At 49.4% G+C, this 18,422-nt stretch overlaps 1 protein-coding gene across 1 annotated transcript; it reads left to right on the top strand.

Moving 5' to 3' along the window:
• The first annotated feature begins 2,342 nt into the window (after window positions 1-2,342).
• On the top strand, window positions 2,343-16,222 carry TM7SF2 (transmembrane 7 superfamily member 2). The gene is made up of 11 exons (XM_084633864.1): window positions 2,343-2,472; window positions 5,458-5,609; window positions 5,878-6,074; window positions 6,378-6,432; window positions 6,781-6,975; window positions 7,564-7,667; window positions 12,886-13,005; window positions 14,243-14,411; window positions 14,862-14,942; window positions 15,095-15,217; window positions 15,927-16,222. Exons 2-11 carry the CDS (start codon window positions 5,552-5,554, stop codon window positions 16,085-16,087), a joined length of 1,263 nt encoding a protein of 420 aa, XP_084489990.1. The 5' UTR covers window positions 2,343-2,472; window positions 5,458-5,551; the 3' UTR covers window positions 16,088-16,222.
• Window positions 16,223-18,422: the final 2,200 nt, after the last annotated feature.

Genomic DNA, 18,422 nt, shown 5'->3' with positions numbered 1-18,422 from the left:
GGTTCAGGAGGGACGGAATTTGGTGTGGCACCAGGGTCTCAGGAACACAAGCTGCGGTCAGGCTGAGGTTACATGCACACAAACATGAGAGACTCAGAGTAAAGCACTGGCCACTCAGCAGGACTCAGCAGGGTCTGTTTCCTACACACATCTCTCTGTTGCTAAAGAAACACCCTGTGATGCTGAAAGGTGCTAATGGTGCCAGATTCTTGCATCCCAAGACAATCACAGCCCTAGGTCAAGCCATTGGCTGCCCCACTCAGCCTCCTTCACGGGCAGGAGGAGGAGCAATTAAACCCCTCCATGTAGTAAAGACAGCTGCAAACAATGGAAGCGACCCCCAAAAGCAGTACTAAGGCTGTCTTTACTGCTAAAAAAGGGTGTGTTTCTACAGTGAGCTAGCTAACAACTGGGGAATTAGCTCAAATGGCAGAACACTCACTTGGCACGTGGCATGTGACAGGTAGCGGGACAGATGCCCATTTATTTTATTTTATTTTATTTTTAGATGTGTCGGGATGGCTAAGTGATCCAAGGCACCAATTCTCTTGCCCTGGGTATTCAGGTTGCTGTGTAGAAGCATGGGGTCAAATCTCACTCCTGACACACCTCTTAAAACAGAGCAGTGTGGCCTAGGGGATAAGGGCATTGGCCAGGGGCTCAGGAGAGCTGCGTTCGGTTCTGCTGGGTTACCTTAGGCAAGTTGTTTCCCTGCTCTGTGCCTCAGTTTCTCCATCTGTAAAATAGAGATAATGATAACTACTTGATAAGTTTATGAACAGGAGTATATGACATAGTTCTCTGCAACAGCAGCGACTGAACTTGTTGATCCAGGAGGTCCCTGCTATCCCCATGAATGTTAGTTGTTTTGCTGTAAAACGCTATGGGGACAAGGCTCTGTAACTTTCACTGTAATGCAGATAGGCGACACCAGATTGGGGAGATGGTGTTGCTACATTGGTAAAAACTGGCTATGTCTTGTCTCCACTAGGATTTTACAGCAAGGCAGCAAATGTTCATTAGTTATCCCGCTGTAACACCCCTCCTTTGACTGACAGTGAAGACATAGCCTAGGCTGCATGGCAGGTCACAGCCAAGCCAGAGAGCTGAGGGGTTTCCCTGATGGCAGACACAAAGACTAGGAGATTGGATTGCCTGTGTGTGCTGGAGGCAGGAAGCCAGGAGAAGCAGTTGTGAGCATGACCCTGAGAGGAAGCAGAGATGCAGGGCTTCTTGGGCACAGAGCCTGCTGAAGAGGCAGACGTGGGGATTTCGGAGCAGGGAAACCACCTGCTGTTGTTGATTCCTACTCTGTTCAGGGCAACAGGACTTTGTGTGCATTCTTTGTGATTGCAAGATTGCACCAAAGAACAGACCTGGCTTGTATCATCAGTTCCTCTTAATAGAAACAACCCTGCAAGGCCCTAGATTCTAGCAAAACCACACGGGCCAAAGAAGTGACAACTGCAGGGAGCCTCTGCCAAAACAGCCCCAAACTGCACCACCCGACTGCCACATCCTACCCTTTGCAATCCTGTATCTAAGCTAACTCATTTGTAGGGCCCTACCAAATTCACGATCCATATTGGTCAATTTCACGGTCATAGGATTTTTAAAATAATAATTGTCATGATTTCAGATATTTAAATCTGAAATTTAACAGTCTTGTAATTGTAGGGGTACTGACCCAAAAAGGAGTGTGTGTGGGGGGGAGGGGGGGGTTGTGGTACTGCTACCCTTACTTCTGTGTTGTTGCTGGTGGCAGCACTACTTTCAGAGCTGGGCATCCAGCCAACAGTGGCCACTCTCCAGCCACCCAGCTCTGAAGGCGTGCAGAAGGGTGGCAATACCGCAACACCCCTAAAATAACTTTGTGACCCCCTGCAACTCCCTCTTGGGTCAGGACCCCCCAACTGAGAAATGTTGGTCTCCCCCATGAAATCTGGTCTTTGGTGTGCTTTTACCCTCTACTATACAGATTTCACGGTCCATGATGCGTTTTTCATGGCCGTGAATTTGGTAGGGCCCCAGTCATTTGGCTTGCCCTGCATACGAACACTTTGGTACCGCCCATGGCCTGATCCTATTGGGATCTGGGCTGCCCATGGCCTCTTTCTGTGCTGCAAGACTCCTGGGATGGGCAAGGCAGCCATTACCATGACCACAGCTCCTGGCCAGTAAGAAGAGAGCTTAGGGAGCTTGATCCACCCACTTAGTTAGTAAGAGGCTTGGAGTCATCGTGATAGGCCAGAAGCTCTGGCTTTGCCCCTCGCTCGGCAAAGCTCCCTGCTCTCAGATTGGATGTTTGGTGATAGTAACAGGCGGGGGACGAGCTACAATTAGCTGGCGTGACAACAGCTGCTGTGGGTTAAAGGGACAGGGGGCGTGGTGTGGCGTATGTATGGGAGGAATCTGGAGTCACTGCTAGCACCTATTGTGTGTGCTTTGGAGAGACGGACACCGGGTTGTCAGGTAGGACTGTGCGGCAAGGGGGAGCATAGGTTAGTCACACAGAGGCGGGCAGCAGGCAGAGATGCAGCTTGACATTGCTCAGAGCGTTAAAGGTGACCGATGCTGCTGCATTTCATATGGCTGACAAGACAGTGCAGTCTTGTGCAGCCACCGGCAACAGCCTGTGAAACCAAGAGATCCCCACCAGGAAGGGGGTTTCTGGAAGAGTTGGAAATTCTTCCCCTTTTGTGAATTTAGAGGCTCTGAAATGCAAGTGCTGGGGGCCTGAGCTGCACATTGCCCAAACTTTCCCCTTTGTGCTCTGATGCCCCTCAATCCCAACCTGCGTTGCAATCCTGGACTCCCCTCACGTGCCCTGTTGGTGCTCCTCAGTATCAACCTGCAGCCTCACCTGCTATTCTGGTTCTGGCCTCCCGCCCCCGCCAATGCCCCTCTGTCCTGGCCTGCAGTCCTCAGCTATTCCATTCCTGGCCTCTGCACCCCGTATGCAGCTCTGCCAATGCCCCTCTGTCCTGGCCTGCAGCCCCCTGCTATTCCATTTCTGGGGTCTTCACCCCACATGCAGCACTGCCAATGGCCCTCAGTCCCGACCCGCAGGCCCACCTGCTGTTTCCATTATGGATTCCTCCCTCTCAATCCTGATGCGCAGCCTCCCTGCTATCCCTTTCTACAAACATACTTTAAAACAACAAAACCCTGTTCTGCCAGATGACTAGGAACTCCAGAGCAGACAGGGCTGTTTTCTGTCTCTAACGCTATTGCTGAAAGCATTTCCAGGTCTTCTCTTAGCCAGCAACCTCATCTTTCCCTTAGCTGTAGACCCACATTCAGTGCCCTGCTCTACCACAGGCTCCCTGTGGGACCTTGGGCAAATTGATTAGGCCCAGATCCTCAAAAGTATTTAGGTGCCTAACTCCCATTGACATCTGTCCTCCATCACTGCACAGGAGTTTGATGCTGCTCATATCTTATAAACCTGTGGACCTCCATGCTACTGGATTTTACTGAAGCAACGAGTAAGATTAAAAGAAAAATGAGTGGGAGACATGAATGACCAGGAGGGGACTGTCAAGAACCATGGGGCTGAGTTCCCTAGCTGAGGCTGGGGCTAGCAGGGTCAGCCTTCAGACAGGTTAATGGGCTTCAGCAAAATCACTTGATTGGCCAGGCCGTTCAATTGGCTGAAAGAAGCCAACAATTCTGCATTTATGCTCAACAACAGCACAGCTTAACACTTATACCTGCAGCTGCAATTGCTCTTGTGCACAGCTCGCCAGGGATATTAGTTGGCGTCTCCTTCGTGGAGCTGTGAGCATGGGCATGTACCTGGGATGGTTCACCACCTCCCCTGAAACCTGCCCCTTCGGTGGTGAGAGGGAGACCCTGGTGCACATCTACTTTGAGTGCGCCAAGTTGCAGCCCCTTTTCCGGCTCCTCCTGAACCTCCTCCTCAGGTTCTGGCTGCACTTTTCACCACACCTCCTGATCTATCTGTGGCCCCATGAAGTTGCAAGACCTCCTCGTTGACCTCCTTCTGGCATTTCCCACGGTGGCCATTCACCATACCAGGAGGAGGAAGCTGGACGGGGAGGTGCTCTACAACTGTGAGATCTATTTCCGATCCTCCCTTAGGTCACATCTGTGGACAGAGTTCCTCTGGGCCGCATCCACTGGACGCCTCTGAGGAGCAGTAGGCATTGTCCGAGGTTCTCTGCTTAGCATTCCCCTCTGGATCCCTGCTTTTGACCCTGTGCACCTCACTCTCATTCCTGTTTTTTTCATTTGTTGTCCCCTGAATTCACTTGAGACTTGGGCCTAGTAGCTCCTCCCCATAGGCTGCGGGGAGGGGCCTTTAGATGTGGGCAGGCGGCGCCCCCCAGAGCCTCAATAGGTGCAATTGCTTCTGTGCCTGCTTGCTCCTGCCCTGTTCTGGTCCTCCTCCAGTCCACCTGACCCTGCATCCTTGCCTGGCTTCTGCTCCTGGCTCTGATTATTGGCTTCAGATTCTAGCTCTGACCATTGACTCCGGGTAGTGGCTTCTGATTCTGACATTTGGCTCTGGCTCCTGGTGCCTGTTCCCCAGTCTAACCTCTAGGGTAGACTGCCCACATCCTGGTCCTGACAGGGGGTGGGTTGCCAGCAAGAAAAAAACAATCCAGGCTAAGCAACGTAAGAGTCATGCCCTGTTCCCTTCCCATGATCACTGCACAGGGGCTGGAAACCTCAGACTCTCAATTCACCTCTTTGTAGTCCTGTGACAACTCCAGCCCCAGCAGCATAACATAGGCCTGGTCTACACTACACGCTTAGGTCGATGTAAGCTGCCTTGCATCGACCTAGCTGTGGAAATGTCTTCATTTAAATTTGGCTCACCCTGACGTAAGTGCCTCTCTACGCTGCTTTAGTAACACCACCTCCCCAAGCGGTGGAGAGTCAAGGTCAATGTAATTAGGTCGATGCAGTATCAGTGCAGACTTTCATTGACTGTGACTGACTTTCAAGAGCCGTCCCACAATGCTCTGCACTGACAGTACAATTGATACAAGCGCCCTGGTGAGGACGTGCACCGCCAACACAAGTGATTTAATACCTGTGGTGGCTGTATGCAGATGTAAGTTAGGTCGACATAATTTTGTAGAAAGAAAAGGAGTACTTTTGGCACCTTAGAGACTAACCAATTTATTTGAGCATAAGTTTTCGTGAGCTACAGCTCACTTCATCGGATGCATCTGATGAAGTGAGCTGTAGCTCACGAAAGCTTATGCTCAAATAAATTGGTTAGTCTCTAAGGTGCCACCAGTACTCCTTTTTGCGAATACAGACTAACACGGCTGTTACTCTGAAACCTGTCATAATTTTGTAGTGTAGACATGGCCATAGGCTAAACATCCAACCCAGATCAGTGCAGGCTCTCTCTGACCCTCCCGCTGCAACCACTGTCAGCTGAGAGTGGCAGGTGCTAATGACCCATGTTCTGTCCCATAGGTCCGGGATCCACAAGAGCCTCTCCTGAAGGAGGAAGTGACTGCAGCTTGAGAGACTTCCTGTGGGAAGAGCTTTGTGTCTCTGGAGCACAAGGATGATGGATCGGTATAAGATCCCACGCACCAAAGAGTTGGAGTTTGGAGGGCCCCTGGGTAAGGCGAGAGGGTGAGGGCGGTTGGAAGGCAGTGGCTCACATACCCTGAAAGGCAGGGCAAACTGGAGCTTTGCTTCAGGGCCGTGCTATGCAGCTACATGGTTAGAGCAGGGTTGGTCTGGGAGTCAGCACTCCTGGGTTCCCAGCTCTACCACTGACTCACTGTGTGATCTTATCTCTCAGGGATGCTGCTGCCTGTCACTCACCCACAGTTCTGATCACCCTGGAGACCTCGTCCCTCTAACCTTTCCTTCCTCCCTCCATAGGAGCCATGATCCTCATCTTTCTCATGCCAGCTACTGTCTTCTATCTTCTGCTGACATGTCGCACTGAGCAAGCCAGCGTGCTGAACTTCCCGCCCCCGCTGCCACCACTGAGCACCCTGTGGAGCCCCCACACCTTCCTGCTGCTCCTGGCTTGGGTGGGACTCCAGGCTGCCCTCTACATGCTGCCTATGGGGAAGGTAATGCCGGGTCAGCCTCATTGGAGCAGAGGGGAGGGCAGGACATCCCCTTCCCTGCTGGGTGCCATCTGCCTAATGGTACCTGTTTGGCTGCCCATGGGGGGTCAAGGGCATATGTGAATTGCCTGGGCCACGGGTTGAGCCAGTTCATGGCCAGCTGGCTACACCATGTAGGCAGAGACCTGCCCAAACTCAGTTCATCTACACAGTTGTGAACTGAGGCTCCAGGGAGGGTATCAATGAGAGGAGTTGGAGTCGAGACCAGAGAGACTAGTGCTAACTGGTTCTGTGGCTTTCCCCCAGGTCACAGAAGGGATCGTCCTTCGAGACAAGAGCCGGCTCCAGTATCGCATTAATGGTGGGTGTTGGGTTTGGTGAGGGAGGAGAGATCGACTATGACCTGCCCCAGAATTTGCAGCCAATCACATCACTTACGGAATTTTCTCATTGTAACAAGTAATAGTATTGGGGGGGAAGTGCTGTCTATTGGGTCTGAGCAAGGGGCTAGGAGTCAGGACTCCTGGGTTCTATCCCCAGCTCTGCCACAGATTCCCTGTGTTATGTTGGGCAAGTCCCTTCCCCTCTCTGTGCCTCTGTTTCCCAGAATAACAGTGCACTGTGACTCGCGGATCCTCGGCTAAAAAGCCACAAACTGTTGCTTTATCTAAGCAGCCTGTGTCCTGCTTTCCTTCCTCCCGCACCGCAGCTTTCCATGCGATGGGGGTCACGGCCCTGGTGGTGGGGGCTGGACTGGCAGCCGGGCTGCGCCTCAGCTACATCTATGACCACTTCCTGCAGTTGGCTTTCTCGGCCTTGCTGCTGGCCTTCGGCCTCAGCTTCCTCCTCTACTTCAAGTCCCTCTTTGCCCCAGAGACAACACTGGCGCCAGGTGGGAACTCAGGTGAGCCCTTCCTCAGGTGAGCATGGGGCACACAGACACAGGAATGATCTTGTGCATGCAGACACATAGACGTGTGCACATATGCATGTGTGAACACACACAGACATGTGCACACTGACAATTGTGCATGCACTAACACATAGACACTCTTCGACACACAGGTCACACCTGGTGTGTCACGGAGGGTGCAGGTGGGAGAGCAGCCAGTGATGCCAGTCAGGGTAAAAACAGCCAGGACTCTACGGAGGTATCTGATCAGTTGATGCAGGTCAGAAAGGAACCACCCTTGTTGTAGGCAGTTTAACCTTCCAATGAAGCATCCAGCAACAGCACCCATTGGAAACTAGACACATCCAGATCTAGCACAGCAGGGGTGGGGGATACCAGGTCAGTGGGATGGGCCCCCTGGACTGATCTGGAGTAGCAGGGAGGGGAGCATACCAGACTAGATGGACCCACTGGTCTGATCTGAGGCAGCAGGGGGATACCGGGCTGGACAGGCCTACTGGTCTGATCCAAGGTGGCAGGGAGAGGAAAGGGGAGTAGCTATTCCGCCTTGAGGTGCCTGACTTGCTATTGATCACACAGGGAATCCTATCTATGACTTCTTCATGGGCCATGAGCTGAATCCACGCATTGGCTCCTTCGACCTGAAGTATTTCTGCGAGCTGCGGCCAGGCCTCCTAGGCTGGGTAAGTGGGTGGGATTTTAGGGCTCCCTGCTGCAGAAAGACCTTGGACCCATGGCTATAATGGCCTTGCTAAGGCAAAGGATAATCGGAGAACCTGCTGCAGGAGAACACTAGTCCCGAGGGAGGGAAGGGTTGCAAGGGGGAATTTCCCTCCCTCCAGATGGCCATGTGTAGCAGATACTATCCACAGCCAGAAATTCCAGCCTAGATAGACCCATTAGTCTGACCAAGCATGGCGGGAGGGGTGAGGAATACCAGACTGGATGGGCCCATTGGTCTGATCTGGGGCAGCAGGGAGTATGGGATGCCAGGCATGGGTGGGCCCATTGGTCTGATGCAGGGGTAGGGGTAAATCAGGCAGGATGGTCTTGTGCAGGGGCTAGATATGCCTTTGGTCAAATCCAGGGGAGCAGGGAGGGGAGGATACCAGGCTAGCCTGCCTCAGTATGTCAGTGAGATATTCGGGGGTCTCACTCAAGGATGCCAATTAGGTAGGGCGGAGGAGGGGCTGCCACACCCCCTTCCCACCCCACCCACAATCCGAGTTTCATACAGGAGGTGTGCTCCCAGGTGGAGCTCTTAACTGCACATCATTAGTGTGGAATGTGAGTTCTGCAGAGAGGTGCTTCTCCCAGCTTGTGTCCCTGGGGCAGGGAGTTAGTGTGTTGTTTCCAAACACAGGCAGGGTGATTGAGATAAGAAAAGGCAAATAATTAAATTAAAGCTCTGGAAGTCCTTAGATGAGCCTGTAAAGCAGGTTTCAGAGGGGTAGCTGTGTTAGTCTACATCAGTAAAAACAAAAAGGAGTCCTTGTGGAACCTTAGAGACAATTTATTTGGGCATAAGCTTTCATGGGCTATAACCCACTTCATCAGATGCGTGGAGTGGAAAATACAGTAAGCAGGCATAAATATACAGCACATGAAAAGATGGGAGTTGCCTTACCAAGTTGGGGTCAGTGCTAACTAAGCCAATTCCATTAGGGTGGATATGGCCCATTCCAGCAGTTGACAAGAAGGTGTATCAACAGAGGAAAAATTATTTTTTGTAGTGGCCCAGCCACTCCCAATCTTTAATCAGGCCTAATTTGATGGTGTCAAGTTTGCAAATTAATTCGAGTTCTGCAGGTTCTCGCTGAAGTTTTTTTGTTAAAGAATGGCCACTTTTAAGTCTGTTTATTGAGTGTCCAAGGAGATTGAAGTGCTCTCCTACTGGTTTTTGAATGTTACAATTCTTGATGTCTGATTTGTGTCCATTTATTCTTTTGCATAGAGACTGTCCGGTTTGGCCAGTGTACATGGCACAGGGGCACTGCTGGCACATGATGGCATATATCACATTGGTATAAGTGCAGGTGAATGAGCCCTTGATGGTGTGGCTGATGCGGTTGGGTCCTATGATGGTGTCCCTTGAATAGATATGCGGACAGAGTTGGCAACGGGGTTTATTGCAGGTGTTGGTTCCTGGGTTAGTGTTTCTGTTGTGTGGTGTGTAGTTGCTGGTATTTGCTTCAGGTTGGGGGGCTGTCTGTAAGCGAGGACTGGCCTGTCTCCCAAGGTCGGTGAGAGTGAGGGATCATCCTTTGGGATAGGTTGTAGATGTTTTAGTTGGGGACTGTAGGTGATGGCTAGTGGTGTTCTGTTACTTTCTTCATTGGGCTTGTCCTGTAGTAGGTGACTTCTGGGTACCGTTCTAGCTCTATCAGTCTGTTTCTTCACTTCCCCAGGTGGGTACTGTAGTTTTAAGAATGCCTGATAGAAGTCCTATAGGTGTTTGTCTCTGTCTGAGGGATTGGAGCAAATGCAGTTGTATCTTCGGGCTTGGCTGTAGACAATGGATCGTGTGATGTGGTCTGGATGAAAGCTGAAGACGTGTAGGTAAGTATAGCAGTCAGTAGGTTTCTGGTATAGGGTGGTGTTTAGGTGACCATCGCTTATTAGCACCGTAGTGTCCAGGAAGTGGATCTCTTGTGTGGACTGGTCCAGGCTGAGGTTGATGGTGGGGTGGAAATTGTGGAAATCCAGGTAGAATTCCTCAAGGGCCTCTTTCTCATGGTTCCAGATGATGATGATGTCATCAATGTAGCACAAGTAGAGTAGGGGCGGTAGGGGACAAGAGTTGAGGAAGCGTTCTAAGTCAGCCATAAAAATGTTGGCATACTGTGGGGCCATGCAGGTACCCATAGCAATGCCGCTGACTTGAAGGTATAAATCGTCCCCAAATGTGAAATAGTCATGGTGAGGACAAAGTGACAAAGTTCAGCCACCAGGTTTGCCGTGACATTATCGGGGATACTGTTCCTGATGGCATGTAGTCCATCTCTGTGTGGAATGTTGGTGTAGAGGGCTTCTACATCCATAGTGGCCAAGATGGTGTTTTCTGGAAGATCACTGATGGATTGTAGTTTCCTCAGGAAGTCAGTGGTGTCTCGAAGATAGCTGGGAGTGCTGGTAGCATAGGGCCTGAGGAGAGAGTCCACATAGCCAGACAATCCTGGTGTCAGGGTGCCAATGCCTGAGATGATAGGGCGTCCAGGATTCCCAGATTTATGGATGCGGGTGATGGTGGTGGGTGGGCGTTGAAGAGAGAATGCAGGGGACTTGCAAGAAATACAACCAAGCCCTCTGAGCCAAGGTTACATTCAGAAAAGGGGAAGATGTGAGGGGCAGAAGTGAAAAGAAGGGGCCAAAACCCTGGGAATGGCTAGCAGTGATATAGAGAAGTTCCCACTCCATCTGTGGTACTTATGTGGCCCCATCACCATAGTATCTGAGTGCCTCACATCACAGCCCCTCGGTGAGGTCGAGCAGTGCTGTTATCCCCATTGTACAGATGGGGGCACTGAGAGACTAACAGCCAGATCTTCAAAGGTATTTAGGCACCTAGTGGGATTTTCAAAAGCGCCTAGAAGGTTAGGTGCTTTGTAAACCCCACTAGGTGCCTAACTGCATCTTTGAGTGCCTAAAAGGCTTTGAAACTCTGTCCCCAAGGCACTGACCTGAGGTCATACAGGAAGTCATGGGCGGGGGAGGGGGGGTGTAGAACCCAGGTCTCTCAGGGCTAGCTCCCTAACCACTGGACCAACCTTTCTCTCTGCTGCATGCTGCAAAAAAGAGGCCTCTGATGCATGGGAGCAAAACCAAGAAGGCCGGTTCGCTGAGACCCCAGCAATTGGTCCCAGGGGATTGGGAAGAATGTCATAGCTGACAGTATGAAAAGCAGCACAGAAGTCAGGAAGGATGAAGAAAGAAAGAGGATGAGAGGAGAGCACTTAACTGCCAATGGCTGGCAGGTTCTGCCCCAAGCTGAGTTGTACAGCAATGCCTGCTATGCAATTTTAGGGCCTGTCTACAGTGGCACTTGACAGCACTGCAAATTTCTCGCTCAGGGGTGTGAAAAAACACCCCCCGGAGCGCTGCAAGTTTCAGCACTGTAACGTGCCAGTGTAGACAGCGCACCAGTGCTGGGAACTGTTCCCCTCCTGGAGGTCGGTTTCTTATGACGCTGGGAGAGCTCTCTCCCAGAGCTAGGCTGTGACTACACAGCCATGTTAGAGCGCTGCCTGCAGCAGTGCTCTAAACGTTGCTAGTGAAGACATGCCCGTAGATGTTAACTGAAAACCACTTTTTGTTCTGAATTTGAAAAAAGGAAGAAATGAGGAAGTGTTGTATGAGTATCAGATGTGATTATACATCAGATTCGTAGGGTTTCAGCTGTATTCAGGCCAATTCCAGAACAAAACAGAAATTGCATCCACAGAGTCCATAAAGTCGATGATTATTGTCATGATTTGTGTTATTCACTGGGCACCATCTGTGTGCCTAGCACTGTTCAGAATATGCCAGAAAATTTAGTCCCTGAGCCAATGCGTATAAGGTGTGTAACTCTGGATAAGATGGCTCTGATACTTACGTATGAAGTGCATAGTTATTGACCTCACGTGTTCACTGGGATGTTTATATCTATGAGTGGAGGCGCTGATGACAATATAAGTCTTACTTGATAAAAGACTAGAAGATTTGCCCCTCCAACTTTCTTTCAAGAGGAAGAGCTTCCCAGAGGAAGAGCTGTACCTTTTTATTTTCCTTTCCTGCCTGCGGTCGCCCTGATATACCTCAGAAATCTCAATTTTCCCCTCAACTTTAAAATGTGGAATTTTCTTGGTGTTTGATTTAAAATATTATCCGGTGAAAACAGCAACTCAATCACTGTAGTGTTATGTTTAAGACCCTTCTGGAAAGTAACTAGCCTTTAAACAGAAGTGAAAGCAGTGTTGCCAACTCTCATGATTTTGTCATGAGTCTCATGATAATTAGTGTTTTCCTTAAAGCCCCAGCTCCTGGAGTCAAGTGATTTGTGATGATTTCAGCCTTCATTCTTACAAGTTTCTAGTTCTTGTGGCTGTGGAGAAAGCTTCAAAATGTGACCCCAGTACACTTAAAGGCTCAAAAAGCAGAATATACATTAACCCCCCCCACCAAATCAATTATTTTTACATAATCTCATTATTTTAAAGCCCATCTCATGATTGTTGGTGAGCCTGATTCTTGATTTTTTTTGAACATTTGGGGTTGGCAATACTATGAAAGTGACTTGAATGTGTTAGTTTCACTACTGCTTCAAGTCATTTTCTTGTCTATTATTTGTAGTGGGGTAACACCCCTAGAGCCCCAGTCAGGTGCAGTATAAACTCATGGGGGTCTTACCCTAATAGGATGTTTCCAAAAGTTAAATGATCTATTCCAAGCTTGATGAACTGCAAAAAAGTAATAGAAAGTAATGTAGATTACTTTTTACAGTTGTTTCAATTTTTGTATTCAAGAGTTTAGTTACAAATTAAGAATATACAGTAAAATTTTAAACCTAACCAGTGTCCCTTCAGTGACTTGACACAAGATGTCAGACCATGTTAGTATTAGAGCTGAGTGGGTCTAATATTTATTTAATTTTTTTTCTTTATATAGGAATTAAAAATTATTATCTGACAGGAGCACTGTATATAAGTTATTATCTGCAAAAAAAAACCCAAGAGTTTTTAGGTGCTCAAGTGGCCTCTGGAATCATGGTTAAATTTGCCCCTTCCCAAAATCTGAAATGGTACTCCTGGCCCACTCAGCAATCAGGTGTTTTTCTTTGGGCAGACAGGGTGCTGGGGGCAAGGGAAGGAGCAGGGAGGGAGGTCTTCTCCAAACTCCATCTGATTTCTCCCCTCCTGCCAGGCACTGGTGAACATGGCCATGCTGGTGAAAGAGACTGAGCTGCGGGGAAGCCCCTCACTGGCCATGCTCCTGGTCAATGCCTTCCAGCTGCTGTATGTGGTGGATGCACTTTGGAATGAGGTGAGTCATACCCACATCCCTGACTTAGCCTTGGCTTGGGATCTGCACTGGCCTAGGGGCTACAAAGGGAACCTTAGGGGAGGCCTCCTGGGTTCCCTTCCCATGTCTGGGAGGAGTGTGGAGTCCAGTGGTTCGAATGGGGGGGGCTGGGATTGAGGACCCAGCTCTGAGAAGGGAGTGGGGATTGGTGATTTAAAGCACAGATGTGGCCAGGGTGGATTGATTTAAATCAAAGCAATTTAAATAATTGATTGTAGTCAAGTTTTGCATTTGTACTTCATAGTTATTTTCCTAACAAAAGGTTGATTCTCACTGGTGGGTAATTATTAAAACATGTTAACTTGCAACCAAACATGTACCGAATTTAGTATAAAGTCAGGATTTCTTTTTGTTAACCAGCAGGACACAATATATCTACACACATTTATTTGAGCAATTATATAGCTTACTTTACATGTATTCTGATTCTTAATTTTTACATTTTTATTATGTTAGAAAATGATGAATGTTGTATTTATTTACAGTATGATGATTAATGTTTTACTTGCAATTTGTGTCCAGCTCTATTTGTATGGAAATTTAAAATTCAATAAAAAATCTCCAGAAACAGCATGTTAGGAGTTTTAATAAAATAAAACTATTTTGTGTGTTAATACACTTTAAAACTGATTGTATTAAACAAAGGAAGTAGTATCTGTAGTTAGTGAATTCAACTGATTGTTTCTGGTCACCATGTCATTCAAGATTTTAGAACTAGTAGATCTCTTCCTCTCACACATAGTTTTTCTTCATAGATTGGAATAGAAAAACTAACTTTCCTGTCTGTTCAACTCCCAATTGATTTCTTAACTTTGAAGGAACTAGTCACTGAACTGATTTAGTTGAATAAAAGGAAATGAAATGGAAAATATTCTCTCTACACCTGCAGAAGAGACTACTGCCAATAGTTGAAAGGTGGTTTAGCGCTTCAACAAACTCTGATTCCAGGTGCCTAGCCAGTGATGTCAAGCAGTTCCACGTGTTCACTTTCTTTAAACTTGGCAGCAAACGTGTCCTGCCTAATATTGGGTGGGTTTTTTGTATTTAAATGATTTAATAGATTATAGCATGGTTAGGCCTTAGCATAGGTTGTCTGTTTCAAATTTAATTTTAAATAGATTTAGGGTTTTTTAAATATTTAAATTTTTTTAGCATTGACTTTTATCCATGCTGGATGTGGCTCCTCTGTGTCCTGCAGGAGGCCATCCTCACCACCATGGACATCGTACACGATGGATTTGGCTTCATGTTGACCTTTGGGGACCTGGCCTGGGTGCCGTTCATCTACAGCCTGCAGGCCTACTTCCTGGTCAACCACCCACAGAAGCTGAGCCTGCCCATGGCTGCCGGGATCCTCTTGCTCAATGGTGAGGCTCAGGTGATTCCCTCTCACACAGCAGACCAATAGGCCCATTCAGTCCCATATCTCTCCTCTCCCCCGTCCTGGATCAGACCAATGGACCCATCTAGCCAAGACCAATACGTGTAGTATCCCTCCCACTTTACCCCATGACCCCATCTATCAGAGTATCTCTTACCCTCACCCCCACCCTCCCTGCCTCACCAACCCTACAACGCACCTGACTGTACAATGGGGTGAAATCCCTTCCTGACCAGCCCCAAGCCACACCCTGAAGCCTGAGGATCGAAAGCCCTGCTCAATGTCACCCCCTGAGCCAGCATCCACCAGCATTGTCACTCATCCCTTTGTCCTCTCCAGAGAGATCTGTTTCCATACCAATCCATGGCAGAAGTGCCAGTATCCCCATGCCTAGAGCTCCCACAGCCTATCCTCACTCTGGTTCTCTTCTTGGCAGGTCTGGGCTACTGCATCTTCCGCAGCGCCAATTCCCAGAAGAACACTTTCCGCAGGAACCCCAATGACCCCAGAGTAACTGGTGAGCTGCAACCATATCTTGGACAGGAGTTATATGGGGGACATGGAGTGAAGGAATCTGGAGTGGGAGAAGAAAGGAATGCTAATGGAGGGTTAGGTAATGGGAGGGAGAAAATGGATGCTATGTGGGTAATGCTCTTCTCCTCCTCCCAGGTCTCAAAACCATCCCCACAGCCACGGGCCGGCGTCTCCTGGTGTCTGGGTGGTGGGGGTTTGTGCGCCACCCCAACTACCTGGGGGATCTCATCATGGCTCTGGCCTGGTCTCTGCCCTGTGGTGAGTCTAAATCCCTGCCTGGAGGGGGCCAGTGGAAAGGCTAGCAAGGAGGTGGTGGTGTCTCCTTCTCCTGCCCCAGCATCGGTGTCCCACTGGGACCTGTGCCTTTAGGGCATGCAGGACATACCCCTATTGCCCCTCTGCAATGGAGGCAGGGCAGCACCTCTTTAGCCCTCAGGGCAGTGGTGTCTGCCTTGGGGCACCCACTGTGTCTTCCATGAGCTACACAGAGGGTGCCTGCTCTGGCCAAACCTCCCAGCCATGTCCCAAGCAGATGAAACCAATATGCTGCCCCATACTCCAGCCACAGGTCACGTAGAAGGCGCCTGGTCTGGTTGGCCTGAAGTCCCAGGTGGAAGGCGCTAGTCGCACCTTCAAAGTGATGCCATCACTTTGATTATTAACGTGGGAGTGGGGAGGAATCTATGCCCCTAGACAAGCTTGCTCAGCGCTCAGGCTATCCACTAGAACAATTGTTCTCAACCTATTTACCATTGTGGGCCACATATGCAGCTCTCTCTGTTATGTGGGCTGCATCCACACAATATATATACTACCTGTAATGCCCTGAGGATGTCACATGGGCCACAGCTGTGTGCTGATTAGGCCACAAGCAGCCCATGGGTTGCGAACCATTGCACAAGAAGGTCCTAGAGGAAGGGCCCATGGCCTCCTCTTCTCATGGCCCATGTCTCTCCCACCTCCTCAGGCCTGACACACGTCCTGCCCTACTTCTACGTCTTCTACTTCACTGTGCTGCTGATTCATCGGGAGGCCCGGGACGAGCACCAGTGCCTGCGGAAGTACGGGCTCGCCTGGCAGGAGTACTGCCAGCGAGTCCCCTACAGGATCTTCCCTTACCTTTACTGAGATGCGTCCCAGCACATCATGCCCCATGCAGACCCAAGCACAACAGCTTACATCTGCCCACCTCTGCTCCTAAGGCAGGTAGGACGCTAGCCTCTGTCCTTACCACTGGGGCACGTTGTCATCCTCTACCGCATCTTTGCTGTGACACTGTCCATGCCGAGTCAGTGCCAAACACCCACTCAACCAGTCCCCAAAGGGAATGAAGTCCATCTCCCTGGAAGTGCAGGATTGTTCCCTCCAGTGTATTCCATGGAGCTATGCACTGTCTAGCTTTAAATGGTTCATATAATGCAGCTCGCAACTGGTCCCGGAGGGAGAGAAGATCATCTCATAATGGAGCTTTCTTGTTCGTTATGGAGTAAATCCAGACCCCAGAGCAAGTGGGGAGACTCTTCCTCCTTCTGAACATCCACAGTTGAAGTTGCTTTGACCAGCTGTGTCCTAAACGCCATCAGCCCTATCTGCACACTAATGCTCGCTTACCATCACTGCTGCCCAAAGGCAGCTTGGGGCTACGCCGAGCTTTGCCACTGAAAACTAAAGAGGAACTGCGACCAAATCAAGGCAAATGGCAGTACCTAGGTGACAAGATGCTGCCCCCATGGAACTACAGATTTTGTTGTGGAGCTGCCTGAATTCACAGGAAGTGGATGGCTCATGGAAGCTGAACTCCTTATGTCTTAGAGAAGCTGCCACTCCACCCACCTTGTGCCTATAGTGAAATAGAAAGCCATTGTGCCACAGAGTGGGTGCAGAAATTGAACAGACTCAAGGTGCTTTGCAAACTGCTATGTGTGATTAGCAGGCGATGGTACTCTCTCCATCCTGGAGTCTAGAGAGACTCACACAACAAAGCTGGGTAAACACATGGAAAGTTGTCCACACTCATGGCCTTACACCAGAGGTGGGCAAACTTTCAAGGTACAGAAGGGGGCTCCGGGTTGGGGCAGGGCCTTGGGGTGCAGGTCCAGTTGGAGGTGTGGGCTCTGGGGTGGGGCTGGGGATGAGGGGTTTGGTGTGTAGAAGGGTGTTCCAGGCTGGGACCGAGGGGTTTGGAGGGTGGGAAGGGACTCCAGGCTGGGGCAGGGGATTGGGACACCGGGGGAGGGGGGAAGGACTCTGACTGGTGGTGCAGGCTCTGGGGTGGGGCTGGGGCTGGGGATAAGGGGTTTGGGGTGCAGAATGTTGGGAATCCTTAAGAAAGGGATGATAATAAGACAGAAAATATCATATTGCCTATATATAAATCCATGGTACATCCACATCTTGAATACTGCAGATGTGGTCACCCCATCTCAAAAAAGATATATAGGAACTGGAAAAGGTTCAGAAGAGGTCTAAAAAATCATGACTGGTATGGAGAAAGTGAATAAAGAAGTGTTATTTATTCCTTCTCATAACGCAAGAACTAGGGGTCACCAAATGAAATTAAGCAGGCTTAAAACAAACAAAAGGAAGTATTTTTTTTTCACACAACGCACAGTCAACCTGTGGAACTCCTTGCCAGAGGATGTTCTGAAAGTGAAGACTATAACAAGGTTCAAAAAAGAACTAGATAAGTTCCTGGAGGATAGGTCCATCAGTGGCTATGAGCCAGTATGGGCAGGGATGGTGTCCCAAGTCTCTGTTTGCTAGAAGCTGGGAATGAGTGACAGGGGATGGATGACAGGGGATGGATCATTTGATGATTACCAGTTCTGTTCATTCCCTCTGTGGCATCTGGCATTGGCCACTGTTGGAAGACAGGATACTGGGCTAGATGGACCTTTGGTCTGACCCACTATGGCCATTCTTATGTACAACAAAACCCACAATGTTTTCATAACAGCACTAGATGTCTGAGCTGCATTCCTCTGTGCTTCACTCGAGCTTAAAGCATTGCCTTCCATGAGGGACCACAATGGAGCTTACTGCATGATTGGTAAGGCTTTAATGAACGGGTCTAACTATCACAACCACTACAGTTGGCTGCAAGCTCATGGCAGGCTTCACCCTGGACATCTGAGAATGGAGCGTGCCTGAATTCTCCTCTGCTGCTTGTAAGGAGGTGACAGCAGAAAGGTCAGCCCAACAGATGCATGGGTCATGATGAGATGGAGGGTTTGTCTTCACTGCAACATTTAGCTCAAGTGAGTACACTGGAGTTACTCTCACTTGAGCTCGGCTAGAGTATGTCTACACTCCAATCAAATGTGTGAGTGCAGCCTAGACTGGTATAGCCACACTACCTTTACTCTAGCTAACATGGCTAAAAATAGTGCTGTGGATGTGCGGGCTTATACAGCACATGCTGCTGCATCGTCACTATCCTCAGCCATGCTAGCTAGAGTAAAGC

Source organism: Lepidochelys olivacea, assembly GCF_965140295.1.
Source record: "Lepidochelys olivacea isolate rLepOli2 genome assembly, chromosome: 7".
In the NCBI taxonomy this organism is placed as follows: Eukaryota; Metazoa; Chordata; order Testudines; family Cheloniidae; genus Lepidochelys; species Lepidochelys olivacea.
The sequence above is the reverse complement of the archived record's forward strand: the minus strand, read 5'-3'. Positions and strand labels throughout refer to the sequence as shown.